Source organism: Phyllostomus hastatus, unplaced genomic scaffold, assembly GCF_019186645.2.
Source record: "Phyllostomus hastatus isolate PE091 unplaced genomic scaffold, TTU_PhHast_1.1 phas_scaffold_78, whole genome shotgun sequence".
Classification (NCBI taxonomy): Eukaryota; Metazoa; Chordata; class Mammalia; order Chiroptera; family Phyllostomidae; genus Phyllostomus; species Phyllostomus hastatus.
This window is the reverse complement of record NW_025334041.1, coordinates 15,803,598-15,825,816: the sequence shown is the minus strand read 5'-3', so window position 1 is coordinate 15,825,816 and position 22,219 is coordinate 15,803,598. Positions and strand designations below refer to the sequence as shown.

The 22,219-nt window shown below is 42.7% G+C and overlaps 1 protein-coding gene across 2 annotated transcripts in view; it reads left to right on the top strand.

The window, feature by feature from the left end:
- Positions 1-22,219, top strand: part of DNAH11 (dynein axonemal heavy chain 11) — a 254,392-nt gene that overhangs the window by 173,948 nt on the left and 58,225 nt on the right. For both annotated transcript variants that reach the window (XM_045827575.1, XM_045827574.1), the window contains 8 exons: positions 2,081-2,194; positions 4,213-4,356; positions 4,982-5,164; positions 6,662-6,763; positions 9,993-10,127; positions 14,239-14,409; positions 17,808-18,043; positions 19,640-19,762. In XM_045827575.1, the coding sequence (XP_045683531.1) occupies positions 2,081-2,194; positions 4,213-4,356; positions 4,982-5,164; positions 6,662-6,763; positions 9,993-10,127; positions 14,239-14,409; positions 17,808-18,043; positions 19,640-19,762 (1,208 nt within the window). The remainder of the gene's footprint in view (positions 1-2,080; positions 2,195-4,212; positions 4,357-4,981; positions 5,165-6,661; positions 6,764-9,992; positions 10,128-14,238; positions 14,410-17,807; positions 18,044-19,639; positions 19,763-22,219) is intronic.

Here is a 22,219-nt window from a genome sequence, read left to right as displayed (position 1 = left end):
ACTGAATGGCCTCTTTAAAGCCCAATTTCCAAATAGTCACTTTCTGAGGGACTGGGGTCAGGGCTTTAACCTAAATTTCGGGTAAACATAACAAGTATTCTGACTTCATCCTCTCGCTGTATCCACCACTAAATTTCATGAGCCATCTGCAAGGAGCTGTTGACTGATAAAAGTTCTGGTGTACCCAGGGAGGGGACTACTCCAAATCTCAGCTTTAGCGGACAGTGGTAGAGGGAAAACACCCACGCTAGGCAGTTTATGTAGCTTCTCCCCCTTTTCCAGGGTGAGCCTTGCTGGCACCGCCCCAGAGCCATGGGGCAGAGGGAATTGCACGCAGAGGCTTCCCGAGTCACTGAGGTACAGAGCATTTTCACGGCTCTAGTGTTTTCTCACCTTAGGGTGAGAGGTACAGGGAATGAGAAATAAGTTCACCTAGAGTATTTTTTATGTGCATTTGTGTATTTTAATTTATTAAATGCTCAAGACTTCTGTTTTTAATTATTACCCCCAAATAATACTCCATTAACAGTAAAGGAGACAGAAGAAGAATGGTAACTCCCAGTCTTACAGAAATAGCACTGAAAGAAAAACTCCTTGTTTCTTCTAGTGCTAAAGATCTGCGATCCCGAGTTCAGTTTTGGAATGATGCTGTTGTAAATGTAACAAAAAGCTTTTATAGATTCATTATATCCCTATGGAAAATAAATACTTGAGGTAATAACTCGCTCAGTCAAATACACTCACTCACTCTCTCAGCCGTAGCGGTGTTCTCTAGCACACTGAAAATGTAGTGTTCTTAAAATTTTCATGGTCCATTCCTGGCAGCTTTGAGGGCTGTGGTTTTGGAGCAGTTCCCGGTAAGCGTGCAGAGTTTTCTTATTTCCATTAACGGTAGCTGTGTATGTCCTGGCAGGAGATCGAGTATCTACCCTGAACGAATTACATATGTTCCTAAAAGGTGTGGAACATACCGTGGCTTTTAGGCAAATACTGGTTAATCAGGAGGTGGGTAATTACTGCTAATAGAGCTTTAGTAGACAACACAATTTGTTGTGAGTACTGTTTAATTTTATGGTATAGTTAAACCTGTTCATTCCAAACACGCTGGAATAGAGGCAGTTTGTTCACACTTTACATTTCATGCACCACCATCACCTCAGGAACGGTCTCCAGGGTGGCCAGATCCTGGCGCCCAGCACCACAGCTTTGAACTTCAAGTGTCTGCTGAGAACTGCAAACGTACTCTTCCTGGCCATTCAGATTCTCTAGGTGTCCTAAGAGGAGGAGGAGGATAAAAACTCCAGTGCTTCTCACTTTGATGTGGTTCACATTGACCTGCTTGGTTTCCCTATGTCCATATTACACATGTTCATGTCATGAGGCTGGCACAGCACTCCCTCTGGCACGTGAAGACTGCCACTGGACCCCCAACAGGAGAGTGGACGTCAGCGTCATCCTTCCACTGCCAAAGACAGAACTGGACCGCTGCAGCTCTAGGTCCTCACCAGGTCCTTAGAGAGACCAGTAATTAGTCTTTAGAGAAAGTCTATCCGTGGCTCAGCTCGAACGGCATGGAACGGTATGTAGTAGGCAGCTGAGCAAGAAAGCTTTACATCTATTCCTAAAGAAGAGCCAACATGGCTTGTAGGCCAATGTTAGCGAGAATTATGTAGGGGATTCTGGCAAGAATATTTTGTAGTCTAAATTACTGCGCCAGCCTGGAGTTTTGCTTCTCCAGGACTCTCTGAAAAAGGAATTGGAAGAACAGAGGAATCACTTCAACTTGCCTTCCTTATGAGTGGGACCCCACAGTTAAATTAGTCAGAGCCCCTCCTGGAGCATATTGGTGCTTGAATCCATTTGCGTTGGCACTTGTCTTTGTGTACTTTGTGCCTGTGCTGAGCTTTGTATACACAGTGCGCCTGAAGGGAATTAGTCTTGAGACAGAAATCCTCATCTATTCAAGATGCAGACAGACGCATTATTGAACCATAGTCTGATTCAGCCCCTATTTTTCAGCAGCGATATCTAAGGTGACCGTTTGTGTTTGTGGGTTTGTGTGCTTTCCCTCCCTGATTAGGTGACAGCCATTCAGACCGAAGTGTCCCAGAAACAGAAGGAGTGTGAGGCCGACTTGCTCAAGGCCGAGCCTGCGCTGGTGGCCGCTACAGCTGCACTTAATACACTCAACAGGGTAAGGACGATTGCACAGGGATTCCTGAAAATAATATTGAAAGTGTTTAGAGTTTGACTAACTGAACTGAGAGTGAAGTCCATGCAACCACAGAGTTCTTAAAAAGAAAGGTAATAATGTGGAAACAAACGTTTGAGGTCATCAGTACAGTCCACCTTCCTTTCCCACCCAGGAGTCTGTCTCCCCTGTACTCCCGTGAAAGGCACTTCCTGGTTAGCAAATGGATTTGACCCAGATCCAGTTGTTCCAGTTATGCATTGCTTTAAGAACTAAGGGGGTTGGGGAGGATTCTGTATTTCCTCTGGAATATAAAACGTAGCAATAATGAGAGCCGCTCACGAAAAGAATGGCGGGTGGGAACACAGTACCTAAGGTTGGCCCACGCCATTTTCCTTACATTATGTTATTAGTTAAACCCCATTGAATTTTTGAGTTTCCATATGAGAAAATAATCTGTGATAGTTAGAAGGGTGGTGTAAAGAAAAACGGGATTGTGGGCGATGGTATTTGAAGCAGCTAGTCTTGTCCTTGGGCCCTAGGAGACCCCAGGGGAGAACCCCAGGGACTCCCAGGCCTGAAGTTTCGAGAATTCAACTTCAAAGAGAAAAGGATCCGGCTTTCACTGCTCTTCAGAGAAATATTCAATTCTTTTTACGAACTATTTTGTAGGAGATACTAATTTTGAGAAAGAGTTATTTACATACGTGTTGCTGAAAATACAATAAAACTGAAAAATAAAAAAGAGTATAAGTATACCTTGACTGAAGATTGATTATTATGCATTCAGGTACTCTGCTGCCATTAAAATGATGTTATTGAGTACTAGTTAGCAACATGAGAAAATGTTTATGATATATGCAGTGAATAGAGCAAGTTATAAAACAGGAGGTATGCTATGGCTTTTTAAAGGAGGAATATACATTCATAGAAAAAAGTTGCAAAACAAAAGACAGTAGTAACCTTTTATCTCTCAGTAATGAGATTTTGTATTTTCCTCTTTATTTTAGAGCAATGGAATGTGTATTTTCTGCTTCGTGTTTCTCTATATTTGCAACTTTTTCTCTGAATATATCATTATTTACCAGCAAAGTAAATATCACTGAAATATAAAGCTGAATATATATATACATACATATATATGTTTGTCTGTGTGTGTATATATATATTTGTAAATGATGATGATATTTCCAAATATGGAAGAATCTTGGTTAGCTAGCTCTGTTGTCATCAGCATATGTTAAATCTTTGCTTTTGCTCCTATTTTCCCCTATTCTGTCCTTTGTAGTCATTTCCCAAATAAATAGGCAGTTTATGGTAATGGAGCAGAATCAGGTGCAACATCTAATGAATATATTATATAGCTCATGAAATATTACAGGAAACACTCATTTTTAAAGTCTTGTATCATGAACCTACATGCGTTTCTTATAGGTACCAATGACCTTAGGTATTTGCCCTGATACCTGTAATTTATACCATTAATACCACCATCGGGTAAATCAACATTCCAACATGGGAAGATTAAGGAGCAGTGCAGGAAGTAGGTACAACCTGTAGGGGCATCCTCCCGTTTGGGAGTCATCATAGTGTAATAGAAGATGTTCCTTGTATGTGTTAAGCAGGCAAACACAACTAAGAGCCACTGAACTAAGGGACTGTGTTCCTGGGAGGACCTGGTTAAAATGCAAGTATGTTATATAGATGGGATAGAACCCACGAATACCTGAAAACCTACATGTTTATAAAATTTCCTGACTCAGCAAGCAGGGCTCTGCAGGACTGGTATACCAGATGAACCATTTTGCTCAGTGGCCAAAAAGGGCAGTGACGTTTCCAGAGCAGCAGGAAGGTGCCCAGGGGGAACTGAACTTCTTGGAATTCCTGGGTGGGAGGCAAAGAACTGCCAAACCGAGACAGATGTGAAAAGGAGAGGTGGGAGGCCACTGAAGGCCTGCTGGGCGACTCACAACTCTTCTGCAACCTCCCCTGGTCTTGAATAGGTCTGTGCTTTTCTTCAGGTCAACCTCACTGAGCTGAAAGCCTTCCCCAACCCCCTGAATGCGGTTACCAACGTCACTGCGGCGGTGATGGTGCTTATGGCCCCCCGGGGCAGAGTGCCGAAAGACCGAAGTTGGAAAGCAGCCAAAGTCTTCATGGGAAAGGTATCAGACAGCCTGGCAGGATAAAAATCCCAACAATTTCTGTTTTCTGTACTGTGGTTATACCTGACAGCCAAAGATATTCCCATTGAAAGGAGTCATCTTCGTATTTGCTGAGGGTAATCTGCTGTATGTTCTTTAGAAAATAGATTTTGTGTTTGCTAAATTGGAGGTTAGCTTGGAGTTATAGCACACCTAAGTCCACCCCAGCAGCCATTGGAAGGTTGCTAATTATTTGCAAAATTATAAAAGCAGTTAAGTGTAGGAGGAAGAAAATTACATGAATTTCTTATGCTGGAAAAAAAAATGTTACTAATGTACAAGAAGGTGAAGCAAAGGGGCTTTGGACTATGTGATTTTCTTTTTCTTTTCTGCCTTTTTTTTCCTTGTGAGTGCCTCCTGTGCAGGGACCGAGTATTTTACCCTGGGGTAGAAGAGGCTTTAAAAGTGTCCATTGCTAATTCTAACTTCATGCACTAAAGCCTGAAAAAGTCAAACAGTAGGATAAATGCAGCTTGCCAATTTTGCCTTTGTAATGTGAGTCCTAAAAGCTGATTTTAACTTTTGATCTTGGAATTTTCTCTGCAGCCAAAGTGGGCTCATTGCAATAAGTCTTTTTGCTTTACAGGTTGATGATTTTCTGCAAGCCTTAATTAACTACGACAAAGAGCACATTCCAGAGAACTGCCTAAAAGTGGTGAATGAACAGTATTTGAAAGACCCAGAGTTTAATCCCAACCTGATTCGGACCAAGTCTTTCGCAGCAGCTGGTCTCTGTGCTTGGGTCATCAATATCATTAAATTCTATGAGGTATTAGTCCTAATCAGGTAGCTTAGAGGTGGAATTCACAAAAGCCCATGAATATCTTAATTTCTAGGCCAGCAAAAAAATGTAATTTGGTAATAATCAAATAAGATAAGGTTCTAAGAATGAGACATGAATATGTCTGATTAAAGAGAATTCTATGTAGGATGATACTTGAACTGTTAAAAACTATCTTTTGTTAGGGTAGAATGAATAGCTACTTTAGATCAAATGGCAGCAGTTAATTTGAGGAAAACAGCAGTTGATTAGAGGAAAACTTGATACATACATTACTTCTATTTATTTGTATTAAAATACTAATTTTATTTTGATTTGGAACAACTGCACTTCTGGATTCATGTTTCATAAAACTTCATCCCTTCCCTCAAAGCAAAAATTCACACCCTCTGTTGTAGACTTAGGGAGATGAGGAACTAGCCATTTTTGTTTGTTTTCGTATTTTAATGACAAGTAGATTTTTGCCTATGTAGGGCCTGATCTAGTGTTTGTACTTGGGGTGGTGTAGAGGTAGGCTGATCACTGCATTTAGTCATTCATTTATCAAATACTGTTTGTCTGTCAACTGTGTCCCCAGTACTTTGCTGAGTACTGGGTGTAAAATGGGCAAATGCATGGTCCCTAGCTCTGAAAACCTGTCCCATTTTTATCTTGGAAGGTTTTGTGTTATATTCAAAAGCAGAATTGCTGAGGAAGTGCCGAGTATAGCCAACATGGTTCTGCACATGGGAGTCCGTATAGAGGGAGTCGGGGCAGGTTGCCACTGACGTACATTGATGTGTGGCCTCTCTCCACCAGGAAGTGCCTGACCCCTCTGCTCTCCTTGCATCGCGAGTGCAAATAGGAGCATGGAGTTAGACTGCCTGCATTCTTTGTTGTTTTGCTATAAAATAGGAAATAAAATTTAATTTCCTTTCTCTTTCCCCAACAGGAGAAAAAATTGATCCACCTAAATTCTCAAGTGACCCATTCAAAAAACACACACTTAAGGTCAGCAGGAACTTGAGAAAGAAAGTAAAAGTGTGGTTAATAATGTGTGAGAATATCTCCCCCTTTCTGGGTCCAGAGAATTCCTCCACACTTATTTTCTGCCTTAAAGTCAAGACTTGCTCCCAATTTTAGCTACAGTTCTTACACACTGCAATTTCTAGTGATGCGAGGCTTATCTCCAAATTTTCTGACAAACTAATTTCAGTATCTTAATGGTGTCTGGCGCATACAGCACTTAATGCATATAGAGTACTTGTGACTCTGATGTCCAGAATAAATGAGTAAATAGTGGACATGGAGAGAGCGCTTGGAAGGTTATGTGGAGTTTTGCTCTGTCATTAGGTAGTTAGTACCATGGCTAAGAAATAAACAACCAATTGCTAGGTGAATTAGAGATTTTAACTGTAAAGCTTCCAGCAGATGTAGGATTGAAGGGTTACTTGTCCTCCTTGCCTGTTCATTACCTCGTGAATTAAGTCCCATGTGGATTTTCAGGTCTACTGTGATGTGGAGCCCAAACGCCAAGCATTAGCCCAAGCAAACTCAGAATTGGCTGCAGCTACTGAAAAACTCGAAGCTCTCAGGAAAAAGCTTGAGGTGAATGCCAATGATAACCCTTGAAGAAGTTCCCAAGAGGTGGTACCCCTGCCTGCCTTGCCCCCGCCTCCCTAGGATCCCACCTTCAGACGGGGCCAAACAGAATCCCTACCAAAAATGGCAAGGAACTGGATCTTTCATTAACGTCTTCATTTATATACTTTTTCAGTTACTTTAAACAAATATGGGGTAAACATTAATTTTACAAAAGTAATCTTTATTCATTTGTAAAATCTCCCACTGTCAGTTTGACTAAAACCTTTAGAAAAATGTCTCACCCTGGCAGGCTAGCTCAGTTGGTTCGAGTGCCATCCCGATGTTCCAAGGGTTCAATCCCCAGTCAGAGCACATATAAGAATCAACCACTGAACGCATAACTAAGTGAAACAACAAACCTCTCTCCCTCTCTCTTCCCCTCCTTTTCTCTCCCCTTCTCTCCCTCTTCCCTCTCTCTGCTCCCTCTCTTTTCCTTCTTCCTTTTTCTCAAACCAATAAATTTTAAAAAGTCTCCATCTATTGTTGATGGCTTTATATAAATACCAGAACAACTTAGTGTTCATAGAAATAGTGATGAGGGTGCTGGAGACAGCCCCGTGAGACCCGACAGTCCAGAACGGCCGTGATTGCAGACTGGGTGGTCCTGTGGACGTAGCCTGCCACTGGCTGAAAAGAATTGCCCATGTCACCTGTTTCCAAAGACCCGCAGCCTAAGCAGAGGTTCACATGTCAGTAAGCTTTAGAACTGAGTTTGCAGACATGGAGAGAAGATAACAGAGTAATCACCGAGATGGCTGTGCAAAGAACGGGTTCCCTCGGTCCCACTGCCAAGAATGGATTTCCAGAGAGTAGTACTTAGTGCACCGATCTCAGTTCCCATCAAGGTTCATTCAGTTCTCCGTGGAGACACCATGGCTGGTCCTGCCAAAGACAAGGTTCCTCTGCATCGTTTCTGTCTCTTCACACAGTCAGATCAAGGTTGGAGTCCACATTCTAATTTTTGCCAGCTCGGCCCTGATCTCCTCTCACTTCTCCTCTCTCCTCCAGAAGGGAAATGCCTCCTGCCGCCTTCTTGCCTAGAACAGCAGAGATGTGTCTTGTAGCAGCATTGGTGCTGGGGTGGAAATTCGTTTCTGCCAGTGTCAGTCTCTACATATTAGTCCTTTCAAGTCTTTCCCTCTAGTTTCAGACGAGAGGATGGCCTCATCTGACAGGCTGAGAGAAAACAAAAACTGCCAAGTCAGAGCACAAGAAGGGCCAGCATGTCTCACAAACGGGGCCTAAGGAGCGCCACAGAGAAAGTTCAAAGTCAGTCTCTTTAGGGCAGCAGTTCTCCAAGTGTGTTCCCTAGACCAGCATCAGTGTCACCGGGGACTGGTTAGAAATGCAGACTCTTGACCCCACCCCAGACCTGGACAGGGAGCTCAGAAATGGGGGTTTTATCAAGCCCTCCATGCGGTTCTGATGCATAATCAAGTTTGAGAACGACTGGGTCAGGGTGTCTGGTCAGCTGGGGTCCTAGCACTGAGTCCTTCCCTCCTAGCAGAAGACATGAGACTCGTGAGTCAGAGACCAAGGACTTTTATTACTCACAGCGCAGCACGCAGCGTGAGCTCCATGTTTGCGTCACTCCCTTTGCCCCCCCGTTCCCACGGGAGTGAGGCACCGTGGACCAGATGATGTTGTACACAGTGGGCTGTGTCACAGCTGAGAAATCCCAAACTTAGAAAACCCCCAAGATACAGAGGGCTGTAAGTAAGCCTGCCCAACCTTTGCCCCGGGAGGGGGGGAGCATATCTTTATTACTCTGGTCAGGAGCATATCTGTCTTCTGCCTCAAGAGAAACACAGTCTCTATCTTCCAAGCCAATTTGCTACGCAAATCTCTTGGGAAAGATAGTCCAGAACACGAGCCGTCCGAGAAACAAAAGACTGGTCTCTGAATACCCAGCTCCCCTTCCCAGCTTTAGGAAATGAGTTGACATGTCATTTCACACCTTATTCCATGTATATTTAGGCCAGCCCTGTGAGTTGAGTAATGGTATTAGTTCCACTTTTCAGATGATGAAACTGAGGCACAGAGAGCTCACCTGACGCTGCTGTTCAGCTGGTCGCAGAGTCCAGATATGATCGCAGGTGTCTGATACCAGAGCTTACATGTGCTTCTGTGTTTTATTAAAAAACCACACGTACCTTTAATAACCTAAAATATTTTTAAAGAGTTTTAAAGAGCTGCTTTAACAAAATTAATTAAGTAATGATGTAATCACTGAATCATGGACAAATATAGGCAGTTTCTAAATTATGAATAGGGTGTATTCTACAAGTTTGCTTACTAAAGTCTCTTGGAACGGTGCACGTATTTACAAAGGCAATAGTATAAATCATATGTAGGGTTGCTAAAACCTGCAGGTACCAAGATGCTGTAGTAAGGTGTCTCCCAAGAATCGGATATCTTACTCAAGGCTGTTGGGCTGTCATGACCAAAAACCCACTTAGAAATCCTTTAGGTCCAGAAGGAAACCAGGATGACTCCAGGAAATGGGAGGCTGCTCTGAATGTCCTGTGGTGTCTCTCAGGGGTCTCGTGACTCTTTGTCTCTCTTCCTCTCCATCCCTTCTGTTTCTTCAGAGTTCTTCCTTCTGCTTTCCCGTACCCCTGGTGGAAGAAGGTCCCTCCAAGTAGAGCCCTCCAAAATGTGCTCCTCTCTCTGGTTCTTTTGACGCTAATGACAGTAACACACCTCTGAGTTTCAACCCCAAGTTGCTAGAAGAGACATTCTGGCTGGCCAGCCTGGGTCAGGTTGCCAAGGCCTGAAGGGATTCAGTCATTAGCCTGTCTCCTCATTGCCCATGATACAGACCAAATGGGAAACGAGCAAATAGTCAAGAGGTGGAGGACCAGTGGATGACATTTATCGTTTAAGGCTTAGGCCCAAGAGAGAGGGGGCAGTGCAGGGCACGTCCACTCACCCTGTCACTGACTCTGCCCCATGCAAAAGAAAGGCAAGAAGGCCACACGGCAAGCCGGCAGCCTCTGGTGGCATTCCTTCTTCGCCAATGCGTGTGCCAACGGGGCAAAGGTCAGAGGACGGATGGAGGTTTGGTTCATTTACTGCGAGGTAATAGATGTTTTAAGATGACAATGATATCTTATTGGATATTAGAAGTTATCAGAAGTTCTCATTTCTGTCTTATTTTAAAATGGCTCAAGTTAATTTGACTCTTCCTCAGGACCTGGATCGAAATCTGAGCAGACTCACAGCGTCATTTGAAAAAGCGACAGCTGAGAAAGCTCGGTGCCAAGAGGAGGTGAACCAAACAAACAAAACCATTGAACTAGCCAACAAACTCGTCAAGGAACTTGAGGCAAGTTAGCCTTTTCTTCCCAATTCCAGTTTGTTTTTTTTTAATTTTATCTTTATTTGCTGTCAATGGTAAGTAAATAGACATGGAATCAACAATAAAGGAGAGTATTTAATCGTCAATTCACACTGGAGTACTAACTTACCCAAACTAAGAAGTGACAGACCCTATGTATTTTGGGGGGTATAGCTATGAACTCAGTGGCTTTCCCAGATGTGCTATAGAGGTAGGAGGTGGACGCGCCAGGCTGGACAGAGAGCCCAAAGTGTGGGAGTGCACGCTACACAGGTACAGTTCCTCTTTCGTGTGAGCAAAACTCTCTGAAATTAGCCAGTTGGGATGACTGCACGAGTCTGTGACTATACTCAGCTGTGCACTGTGAAGGGTGAATTTCATGACGTCTGAATTACACCTTAGTGAAACTATTATTTTTATGTAAGTGCTACCACAAAATACATACCTGCACTGTTAGAAATGCATTTAGCTGACAAGGATAGAAAAGTTGGTTTACAGTGGCTTAAGCAAATGGGAGTTTATTTTTTACATATTACAAAAAACTCCAGGTAGGCCCGACAATTGGTGATTGGACACCTAATCTCTCTGTACCTTCTGCTTCTCGCGAGTTGGCGGGTGGCTGTTCACCCTCACGCATTTTGTGTCGCGGTCATGGATGGCTGTTTGACCTGCAGATCAGGCAGGAGAGAGAATGATTCATGTCAGCTGGATTGTTGTCCTTTTATAAGAAAAACTGAAGTTTTCCTAGGAACGTGTTTAGAGGACTGCCACTTCCGTTTCCCCAGCCAGAGCTAGAGTGACCATATGTGACTGCAAAGAAGGCTGGGAAAGAGGCAAACAGGGTTATCATGATTGGCCTAGCCAATAGCGGTCCATCTCATGGGGCTGGACACATTACCACCCTATTCAAAATCAGAGTTCTGTTAGCAAAAGAGAAGGGAGAACTGTGTTAGGGTTGGTTGAGCTGGGAGATAGCCTAACTTCTTATAAATATACTGCAGTTTTAAAAAATCTAACTTAAAACAAAAAACACACAAATTTAAACCCATTCTCTTTCGTAGTCCATTCTGCAAAATCCATCCTCTCCATTCTACCTCAATAACTGCAAGTCTGTTCTTCCAGTCGTGAGGGCCAAAGGCTTCGGAATGACCCTTGACTTTTTGCCCTCGCACCACCCATCCCCAGTCCGCGGCATATTAATTGTATTGCTCTGCCTTCAGAGCCACTCGGAATCCTAGCATCCCCATCATCTTCACCTCTCCATGCTGGTCCAGGCCGCCAGCACCTCTGCCCTGTACTACCACCCTCGCCTCCACCGTTACTCCCAAAGTCCACTCCCTTCACTGCAGCGGAGTGGCATTTTAAAAAATGAGGTTCATTCACGTCACTGCTGTCCTAGAAATCTCCAGTAACTAACCATCTAACTCTGCATACAGCCCAAAGGCTCTCCTGGCCTGCAAGGCCCCACGCGAGCTGGCTCCTGGAATCCTCTCGTCCTCACACCTGCCACCTTCCCTCTTGCCCCACGTTCCCTGGCCTTGCTCTTGCTACCTTTGCCTTTTTCCTCCACGTGGCTTACCTTCCCCCCTGATAATGACATTGCTGGCTCCCTGGCTTCCTTCAGGTCTCTGCTCAAAGTTCTCCGTGTCACTTGGTTTTCTCTGCTCTCCCTTCCTGAAAGAGCATGTCCCCTGCTCCCTATCCCGCCCCCCGCCCCACGCTCCATGGCTCTTACTCTGCTTTACTGTGTTTTGATAGCATTGATCTACTGATCATGGCATATACACATGGCATACACATGGCATATACACACTCACCCCGCACGTATATGAGGTGCTCAGGAATGGGACCACCATCTCTTTTCCACACAGCTTGAGCCCCAGCATACAGAATAGTCCCTGGCACATCGTAGGCATCAATAAATATTTGTTGAATGAAGGAATGGGTGAGCTTTGGGAGTCTCCAATGCTTAAAAAAAAAGTCCGGGGCCTTTCAAAGATTCATTTTTCTCTGGGAGTTGAGAAATTCCACCACTTCTGCTGGAGTTTACAACTGTTCCCATTTACAGTGGTGAGATTTAAGCAGCCGGAAGCGTTCACCACTTGCAAAGTGTCTGAGGAACAGAAAAAGTGTCATTTAATTAGGCTGTTTTCCTGAAGCCGCCACAGAATGTCTGAAAGTGCTATGAAGGGAAAAACGGGCTTCACCCTGTGTCTCTAACACACAGCAATGTCTCCCGAAGGCTTACTTACTCAGGAAGATTTAGATGGGTGGGAAATAGGTCGACTAGTGTTAACTAGCAAAAATATATATAATAATATATGTACACACACACGTGTGTGTGTATATATATATATGTGTGGATTAATTAAAGATGTCAGACCTTTTCCTTTGAGAATAAATTCTTTCTGACGAGAACAGGAGACAGTTAACTTCTGAAAAGCATTAAGACTGATGATTTTGTCTATATAGCATTGACCTGGAAGCTCAACCATTCAGACTAATAAATCAGACAATTTATATTTAATCATTAACTAACTCCTGAGCTGAACAGCTGTTCAAAATTAGAAATGGGTCACCCAGCCAGAATGACATTACAGGCAATCTATAATGCATTAGAATAAAATTATAGTGATTTTTAACTGTCTAGAAATTTATTACAGGACATGTTCCAACCCTTAAACCCTTGTTAGCCGGTGTCAGTAATGATTTATGTTGCGTGGGTGGTATGGTGAAATTATCGACGAGTTCAGGAGCCAATAAGTCTATGTTTAGTAAATCTCCAGGTTTCAAAGCTGTTTTGGAGAATGAGGTGGGTGCACTTTATTGCTTAACATTTACTAACCAAAGAGACAACAAAGATGGAAGGAAGGCAAATGAGAGATTCCTTTTCAAAATGAATGGATATATGGCCTGTAGCCGAGGAAGGAAATTAATGGATTCCCTGAAGAGGGTAGAGAGCTGAGGTTCCTTAGTGCTGGACTGGGGCAGCGAACTGGGGGTGGGTGCTCTGTGTTCGGCGAAGGAGGGAGACCACGGTAACACAGCTCTGAGAGCCGTCCTCACCCTCTCGTTTCATGGCCTCGGTGTCGTGGGCGTTATGATGGCGTGCAGGCACCTGGCGCTCTCGTCTGTTCTGATGCGTGTCACTTTTGTCTCCTGTGTCCTGTCTCTCTTCCTTCTTGAGGAAAACCGAATTCTGCAGGGATTGTCTTTGCTCGTACTATCACATTGCTGATTTTTCTCTGGGTCCTGTTAATTTGCATGTGCTTAGAAGATATTCATTTTTAGCATGCATTGAAACAAAATGAATTAGTATCTTGCAGTTTAATTAATCCATAGATATTTATTGCAGTTTTATTCAAATCCAATATTAAGGGCTCCACATAGTTAACCTGAAAATCAAATTTTAAATGGCCATCCAACTGGATATAAGGACTTCAGCAGCATTCTTTAAATGTATTGTCTTCAAAGCTGGTGAAGTCTTTCTGATTTCCATGTTTTTACATATGTTATAGGTTCCGCCACGGATCAAGTGATTTTGTTAGAAAAATAACCTGAGTTTTGAAACTACCAGCACTATTCTTTAATTGATAGATTTCAGATTAGGTGGCACTTTAAGCCTTATGTTTTAATTAATTAACATGTGTGGTATTGGTCATTTTCCTTTTTCTATAATAAGCCCATAGCCAGTATGTTAAAAAAAAAAGTTTGCCAAGGGCAGGCTAGCACCATCGCTGAAAGCAAGGGATGTGGGAAGCAGCCAAGCTGCCATTAAAAATCCTAATAACATTCAGTCTTGGCCACAGCTCTTGATCCTCCACTCCCAGAGGGACAAGAGAGTGACTGTCATCAGACTTTCAAGAAGGACCTCAACCACAAGGAAAGAGTTAGAGCATCTAGCCGGAGAGAGTGTGAGAGCTGCTTCGGAATGATGGGTTCCAAACAGATGAGATTGTAACGGTCCTGCCAACCTAGTTCCATCCTGTTCCTTCTAAAGACTGGGCGTAGACTTAAATGTGTACTAAAGCAACTACATTAAGGGTTTGTGAAGTCCTCACTCACACTGCAATTACAACTGAGTAATTCTATCTTCCAGTCGGAGAAAATTCGCTGGGGTCAATCTATTAAATCCTTTGAAGCTCAAGAGAAGACACTCTGTGGAGACGTTCTCCTAGCGGCAGCCTTTGTGTCTTATGTTGGGTCCTTTACGAAGCAGTACCGTCAGGAACTGGTAGACTGCAAGTGGCTTCCCTTTCTCCAGCGCAAGGTAATCCCAGTTCCCTACCTTGTCAGCCTTAAGGCGCATCACGTTGAAATTCCAGCCGTGAAAGCAGTCTGTACACCAGGCTCTTTGTGCCTCTGGAACAACCACTGCCTGGAAATTCTGGTGCGAAGGAGATGTTCCTTGTGTTTTGTAGTTTTTCTTATTTTAATGATGGCTGAACAGGAAGATGGGAAATATAAAAATTAATTATATAGAGATGTAGTTGTAGGTGGTAACAACACTGATAACTGAAATCAAATTTGGATGGTTATGTTATTATATTCTATGATTCTTGTTGTTTTCTTACTAATATCAGGAGTTGTTTGTTAAAGTATTTTTATGGCTACTTTCATATTGAAAGTGTAGCATTTTGAGCATAAGTGTAAAAACAGCTCATCCTAAATTTGAAAATTCAAATCTGTAAATGGAGTGAAATCATAGACTTGGAAGATTTGAAATCATCTAGTCTGAGATCCTCCTTGTAGAGAAAAGCAAGACACAGGGAGTGTGAGTGACGTGACTGAGGCCACCTGGGAAAGGACATCAGACCTCTGACTCCAGGCCACTGTGTTCCGCGTAACACGGTGCTATCTCAGTTGATTAAAGCAGGTTCTTCGTGCAAACATCCGGCCCCTAAGATATCCCAACTCTCTCTGCGGATTAGTGTTCTCCATTGGTGATTCTGCCTCAATCTGCACCTTGAACGACATGGGTCCACATATATGTGGCTTTTTAGAAGTAAGTATGCAGTCAGCTCTCTGTGTCCTCAGGTTTTTCATCCACGGATTCAATCAACTGTGATCGAGAATAGTGCTTTCAAACCATGGCTGGGAATCTGAGGATGTGGAAGGCTGATTGTATGCATTGTTCTACGTCATTTTATATGAAGGACTTGAGCATCAGGTTTGGGTATCAGTGAGGGCGGGTGGGGGTGCGTCCTGGAACAAATCCCCTGCCAGTACTGAGGGACAATTATTGTTTCTATGACATGAACATGTCAGTGGAATTTTTGCAATTTAAATAAAAATCAATGTTTTAGGGAAAGCTCATTGTTGAAGGTGTCCCATAATTCATGGCATATGTGGTCTTGAGGGTCCAAATAAAATTATCTGCAATTGTTTCAACCCAAAGTTGTTGTCTGTGGAACAGAAGGAGATATGGCCAAGTTCACAGTGACATTGCTACTCTACTCAGTAATCAGACCTAGCAGTTTATAGACAGATCCAAAACACGGAGTTATTATCGGCATTAGCCCTTCTGAGCCTCGATGTCCATGTTCAAAAATAAATAAATAAATAAAAGAGATACTCACTGTGTAGAACTGCTTGGGTTAAATGAGACAATTAAAACAATGAATGTATGTGACTATATTTTGTAAACACTTAACACATTATAAATGTTGTTGTTTCATTAACAAAACAATAGGAGAAACAGGGAGGCTTACTTCAGGGGTTCCCAATTTTCCTTTGGAATGTGCCACTTGGTCAGTTTTCAGAAGACTCTGATCTGCATTTGGTGTGAGGATGAGTTCGGCTTAGCTCACGCAGGTGCTTCCAGCCATCTCTTTTCTTTGTAGTGGAAGTTTCTTGTCCAGAACGGGGAGCCTCCTTCCTGTTTTCGCAGCAGCATCTCGTAGTAGCACCTGGGCTGACAACAGGTTGACACTTGTACCGTTGGAGCCATGCTGACCCCGCGAGGCTGGCTTTTTACCCAAAGGGCTCCCTCTTTGCGCAGGTTTCCGAACTCATTTTCCTTTCCGTGGGCTTCTTCAAGGGATTCTCAAAAGAGGAGTGGACTAAAAAGAAGGTACATATGGATGAGGGTTTATTTTCCTCGGCCTAAACCTAGGAAAAACACTGTAAAGTGATGCTTGTATTGTAACTATCAAGCAAATATTTTGATGAAAAAAATTTATGTTGTCATACAACTACCTATGTGAACATAACACTATGAATAACATATCCTAAAATTTGTTTCTGAGAATGTAAATCTCAAAGTATTTCACGGTATTTAGGATATTCTTTAATGTGAGTCACCTGCTTTATTTCCTCTACTAGATTAAACTGACCATATAAAAGGGGGAAGGCTGGTGTTCTCTTTGATTCTCTGCACTCCACTCTGCAAACAGTAGGTGCTCAAACAATACAAGTTATTGAATTACAAAACAAGACCTACATGTGTACCTTCTGCTACTCCTTTTAGCTTTAGGAATTAAAGTGAATTCAAGCTTCCAGTTGTTTCAAGTGGTTTTTTAAGTAGAAGGTAAGAAATTAAAGCCACATGTCCTCGGCTAATAGGAGGATGCTCATTCAAAAAGATCCCAATTGGCTTGTGTCTTTAAGGAAACTGTATCGCGTCAGATACCAAGGCTTCTTGTTCAACTCCCTGGGAGATGGAGTTTATTTCTCAGATAACCGTGTAGTCAGGAACAGGAGGAATAGTGTGCCACTTTTCCTATACTGATACCAAATGGCGTTGCAGCTTTTACTGTGGAAGTTTTTCCAGAATTTCGTTTACTGAAGCTCTGTGCCCAACCAACACGTCAACCCCCCACTGCCGCTGTGGCCGCCCTGCCTACCCTAGGTGGGGCTCTTCCTGTAATCTCTTATGGAGGCACGTTTCTATCAAGCCTTGGGGCTCACTCCCTTTCACCTCGCTCGTTTGGGTGTCTCTGGACAGTGTTTTAGGTGTAGGAGGAGCTCAAGAAATGTTAGGTGATTGACGATCCAATGAATAAATTGATTTCCATGATCTTATTTATTTTTGGTGCAGTTGGTCCGTTTTTATAAGGAAGGACACTTATTCTCTGAAATAGGTTTCTCTTTTGCTCTCTTCCTCTCATTTAAAGGCCCCAGCTCCCCACTTTGCACAGTCACAATGTAGGCAGAGGAGAGACGGTCATCTAAGTTCCTGGACACAACCAGCAAACTGATGGCATTCCAGTGGGCTGATTATATTCTATTAGTCCGTCCCAGAAGGGCAAGTCCTTCCTGTGTGGTGTCGGCCCACAGTAAAAGATGAAAGGCCTGAGCAAGATGCTGCGTTTTCATATTGCTTATGTGGGGCAATGACTCCACCAGGCAAATGCATTTCTGGTGTCCACCATTCTTTTGGTGTCTAAATTTACTCTTGCTTTGTTGGAGTAGCTATAGATGTACTTGAAGTCAGATAGATGCAGTAATGCACCAGGTGTTGAATGCTGCCATTGACAGAATCCTAAGAAGTAAATAGTGGGTTTATTAGATTGCATTGTATTTCATCATGAGAGTTCTATTTGGTTTCTGAGAGCCTAAGAACATTTGCATGTCTTCTCTTGGCTTGGATGTCTTCCCCGGTCTGTCGTTCTGAGTCTTTTGCTCTGCCACACTAATTGTGTATTGCATTGAACTCTGATTTTAAAGGTTTCAATCCCAATGACGGAAGGCCTGGACTTGATCGCCATGTTAACGGATGATGCTACAGTCGCCACCTGGAATAACGAAGGACTGCCCAGTGACAGAATGTCAACCGAGAATGCCACAATCTTAACCCACTGTGAGCGCTGGCCCCTGCTGATAGATCCCCAGCAACAGGGAATTAAGTGGATCAAGAACAAGTACGGAACTGACCTGAAAGTCACACACGTGGGCCAGAAAGGGTATGTGAAGTCTGAGGACTGGCTGTCTGGTTAGCTGCTGCAAAATGGGTATGACTCCAGGCCTGACGTTTGTTAGACCTCACTGCCACTTCGAAAATGGGGCAGTTTGGCATTGATTGTTATCTGCCTGGTCCTGTTTCCCATGAAGTGGAAAAGCATTTATGTTGGGCAGTATCCTATCTGAAGAGGAAATTAGATTGAAGGTGAGAACAAATACTGCATTTGAGAGGAAAAATACGTTGATATCCTAAGGCTGAAAATGGAAATATGATATACTGTAATCCTTCTCAAGAGCATTTGGCCCATCACATGAACTGTCACCTGCATCTGTAGGCTTAATGTTATTTGCATTCAGATTCCTAAATAGGTGCTTTGCCTACAGTAGGACTCCAACACGTTTCCAAGTCCCAATACCAAACACTTGAAGAGAACTTAATTTCTAGGTCAAGTATTACACGTCACTTTTGAGAACTAAATCTACTCTGAGATTTTCTGTCATTGGGTCTGATAATACCACCCGATAAGTGGAGAGATGTCTTATATGTAGCTGGTGTTCAGTTAATGTTGAGGAAATAGTTTTAGACTTACTAATATTTCATTTTGCCTCTCCATCACCTTTTCACACATAAGATGAAATAAGGAATATCTTCAGTGTTGCAGATAAATGGGTTCCTTGCTCATCTAAATACTTGGAGAAAATTATTTTTGAAGGAGACGGGCTATTTTTGAAGAGTGGGAATGAAGTAAAATGATAGTTCACCACTTTATGTGACTGAACCTAAAGGTTTAAAAAAAATGAAAGTTGGATAAAACCACAAGGTATTTAATGTGATTTGAAATTTTTATCAAGAAAGGATCTATGTAAAGAATTTACACTTAGTGATGTCTAGACAGTTTCATTTATTTCCAATATGATTATTTTCAAATGTAACTAATGTCCACATAGGTTTATCAGTTCAAACTATTGAATTTCACTTGGAAAAAATAACTGAAATTTATCTCAAAATCTAATCTTCAATTTCTATATAATCTAGTTAAGAAAGAATACTACTTTATAAAATAGTTTTCTCTGAGTTAGTATGTCCCATTTAAAATGGGACAGAAATATTAAATATAATTTAATATATTTGAATAATTTTGCCCTGGCTGGTGTAGCTCAGTGGATTGAGCGCAGGCCATGAACCAGGTATCACAGGTTCGATTCCCAGTCAGGGCACATGCCTGGGTTGCAGGCCATGGCCCACAGCAACTGCACATTGATGTCTCTCTCTCTCTCTCTCCCCCCTCCCTTCCCCCTCTAAAAATAAATAAATAAAATCTTTAAAAATAATAATAATTTTGAACATTTTAAAAAAGATTTTATTTATTTATTTTTGAAGAAGGAAGAGAGGGAGAGAGAGAGAGAGAAACATCAATGTGTGGTTGCTGGGGGCCGTGGCCTGCAACCCAGGCATGTGCCCTGACTGGGCATGTGCAAACCTGTGACACTTTGGTTCGCAGCCCGAGCTCAATCCACTGAGCTACTCCAGCCAGGGCTATTTTGAACATTCTTTCCAGTGCTTAATTTTATTATCTCCATTCCAACTGAATTTTAAGGTTTTTGAATGCCATCGAAACTGCCCTAGCCTTCGGAGATGTCATCTTAATTGAAAACCTCGAGGAAACAATAGATCCCGTCCTTGATCCACTGCTTGGCAGGAACACAATTAAAAAAGGAAAGTAAGTATTCCTGAATTTTTAACATAGACTTTATGTTACATATGAGTTTGATCTTCAGCTTGCCTTTCTCAGCCTCTTCACCAGGCACGGTCATTCCATGGAGCCTCATTCCAAATCCCAAGCAACCTCAACGTGATCCAGACTTTCCAACTGTTTGTTTGCTGGGTTTCGGTTCATGTTACCCAGTTTCCAACTTATGGACAAAGAATTGCATTCCCACAAACCTGAGAGCAGTTGCTCCTTTACAGATGTATCCCAATGTTTCTCTAACTCCGGCACTCTGAGAAACACCTTTTTAGTGTGTTTGCCTGAATTGCATGCATATCGCTTGTATCCTATTTACTTAAGACTTTTCTTTAGACAATTTTAAATCCACTCACTATTTTTTTTTTAAACCTTAGCCTCACTGCAAGTAATACCATCCTCAAGATTATGTGTTTGCTGTGCCGGCTCTATTTTTTCTAATACACTCAAAATATAACAATTAAAAAATGAATTTGTTAGTGGACCCCTAAAACCTCCCCTCACCCATCAGTAGCGGTGGACTACCTAAAAGTTGGAATACCCCCACAGGGCGTTCTAAACGGCTGCCGTTTCCCCCTGGGACACCCCACGCTCTAGGACACTTTCTCAGAGGCAGTGGAGCCATTTCCAAGGAGTCAGTGTGTCATTTTCTCTAAATGTGTAAAAGGTCAGAGGCAGCAATTACGTCTCAATTCAAGGCAGCATGGCCCCGGGGGGGCGGGGGCGGGGAGGGCCACATCCCAAGGGCTCTTTGTGCCTCTTCCCTCCAGAGACCCACAGTCACCAGGCTTATCTCTCTGGGCTTTCTTCACTCTCTCTTTTTTCTTTCCAGACGTGTAATTTCAGAACTTCCCCACCCCCTTCTTCTTTGACACCCCTCTCTGCCTCAGAGATATCTGTCTCCCTTTTCATCACTAGATTATTCCTGTCAATTTGAAGTGGAAATAGGCCTACTTAAAGGTGACTAACTTCTATTTTTTAAAGTCTCTAACCAATGAGTATAGTATATATTATACAACTCACCAAGTAAATCCATTTACAGTGACTGACAACTTATAATTGTTTAATAAACCGGAGTTTACCCAGACATACATTTAGAACAATCTAATAAGCCACTTGACAAACTGTAACTCTAACATAAATATAATTGCAGCTGTGTCTGATGTTAAAAACACAGTGTAATATCTTGAATGTCACTAAAGTGAAATCCTTGTTATTAAGGTTCTGACTCCATTATGAAGACCAAAAATTTTTTGTTAGTGAAATACAGTCTCTAGCTTTAACTTGGACTTTCAATAGCACAATTTTAGGTGTAACAAATTTGGTGACAATTTCTGTCTCTCTCTCTCTTTCTCTCCGCCCTGCCTTCTCTCTCTATATATATGTATAATCTGTTAGGCTTTACTGAGCCAATCATATCATTCCAGCATTTTTAAAAGATCAAGAGAATTTAAAATGATACGTAAGAATATTAAAAACGCTGTTTACTGTGCACAGTTATTACCTTAACTCCTAGCTCCTAAACACTAATGTGTGGGAATGGCCACTTGTATGAGGGTGAATTTCAGAACTGTGTCTTCAGTGCTTCCCTGTCCCACGCAGATGATTGTAGCAGATGTCTTTGCCCAGAGAGCCCGAGTGCTGGCGAAGCCTTACACCTCCACCAGACACTGAACAAGCCTCTCGGAGCACTGCTAGGTGCTGGGGGCTGTACGCAGCACTAGGAGGCTGCAGATTCAAAGCATGATGGGGTACAGATCCTGCTCTAGAAGAAACTGCATTTCCCTAAGGGAAAGACAGACCTATAACCAATAACAGGAATACAGTGCCATTGGCGAGATGATAGAAATAGGCATGACAGGGAGTTGTTATTTCTATAGTGGAGACTTGGAAAGGCATTATGGGAAAAAAATTGCATATGATTGCATTGACCTTTCAAGTGAGCCTCGGGAGGTGAGTTGGGCATTTGTCAGATAGACAAATGGGAGGAGAGAACCCTAGTACAAGAGAATCAATACCAAATAGCAAAACACGGGGAACAGCCCAACAGTTTTAGGGAACTGCAATAAGATCCAAAGAGTCTTGTGTTGGGCAGGCAAAGAGGGGAGTGTGGAGAGATGGGTGGACTGGGAGAGACGAGGCCACAGAGGTTGTCGGGGGCCCAGAACACAGAGGTCCTCGGGCATCCACATGTGACCCATAGGTTGGCCTTTTCCTGTAGGTTGTTATTTTTTTTCCCACGCACACTCAAGGGCCCTTTGCCCTCAGTAACATGAGATGACAGCAGCAATGGGTTTTGACCGAAGGGGCACACCTTCCTGGATAACAGATGAGGGGTCTCATTTTTTCACTTGAGAATCATGAACATAAATCTGTGGGGAGGCTTATGAACACTCTTAAACATGCCGGGAGCAATGTGATCAATTTGTTTCT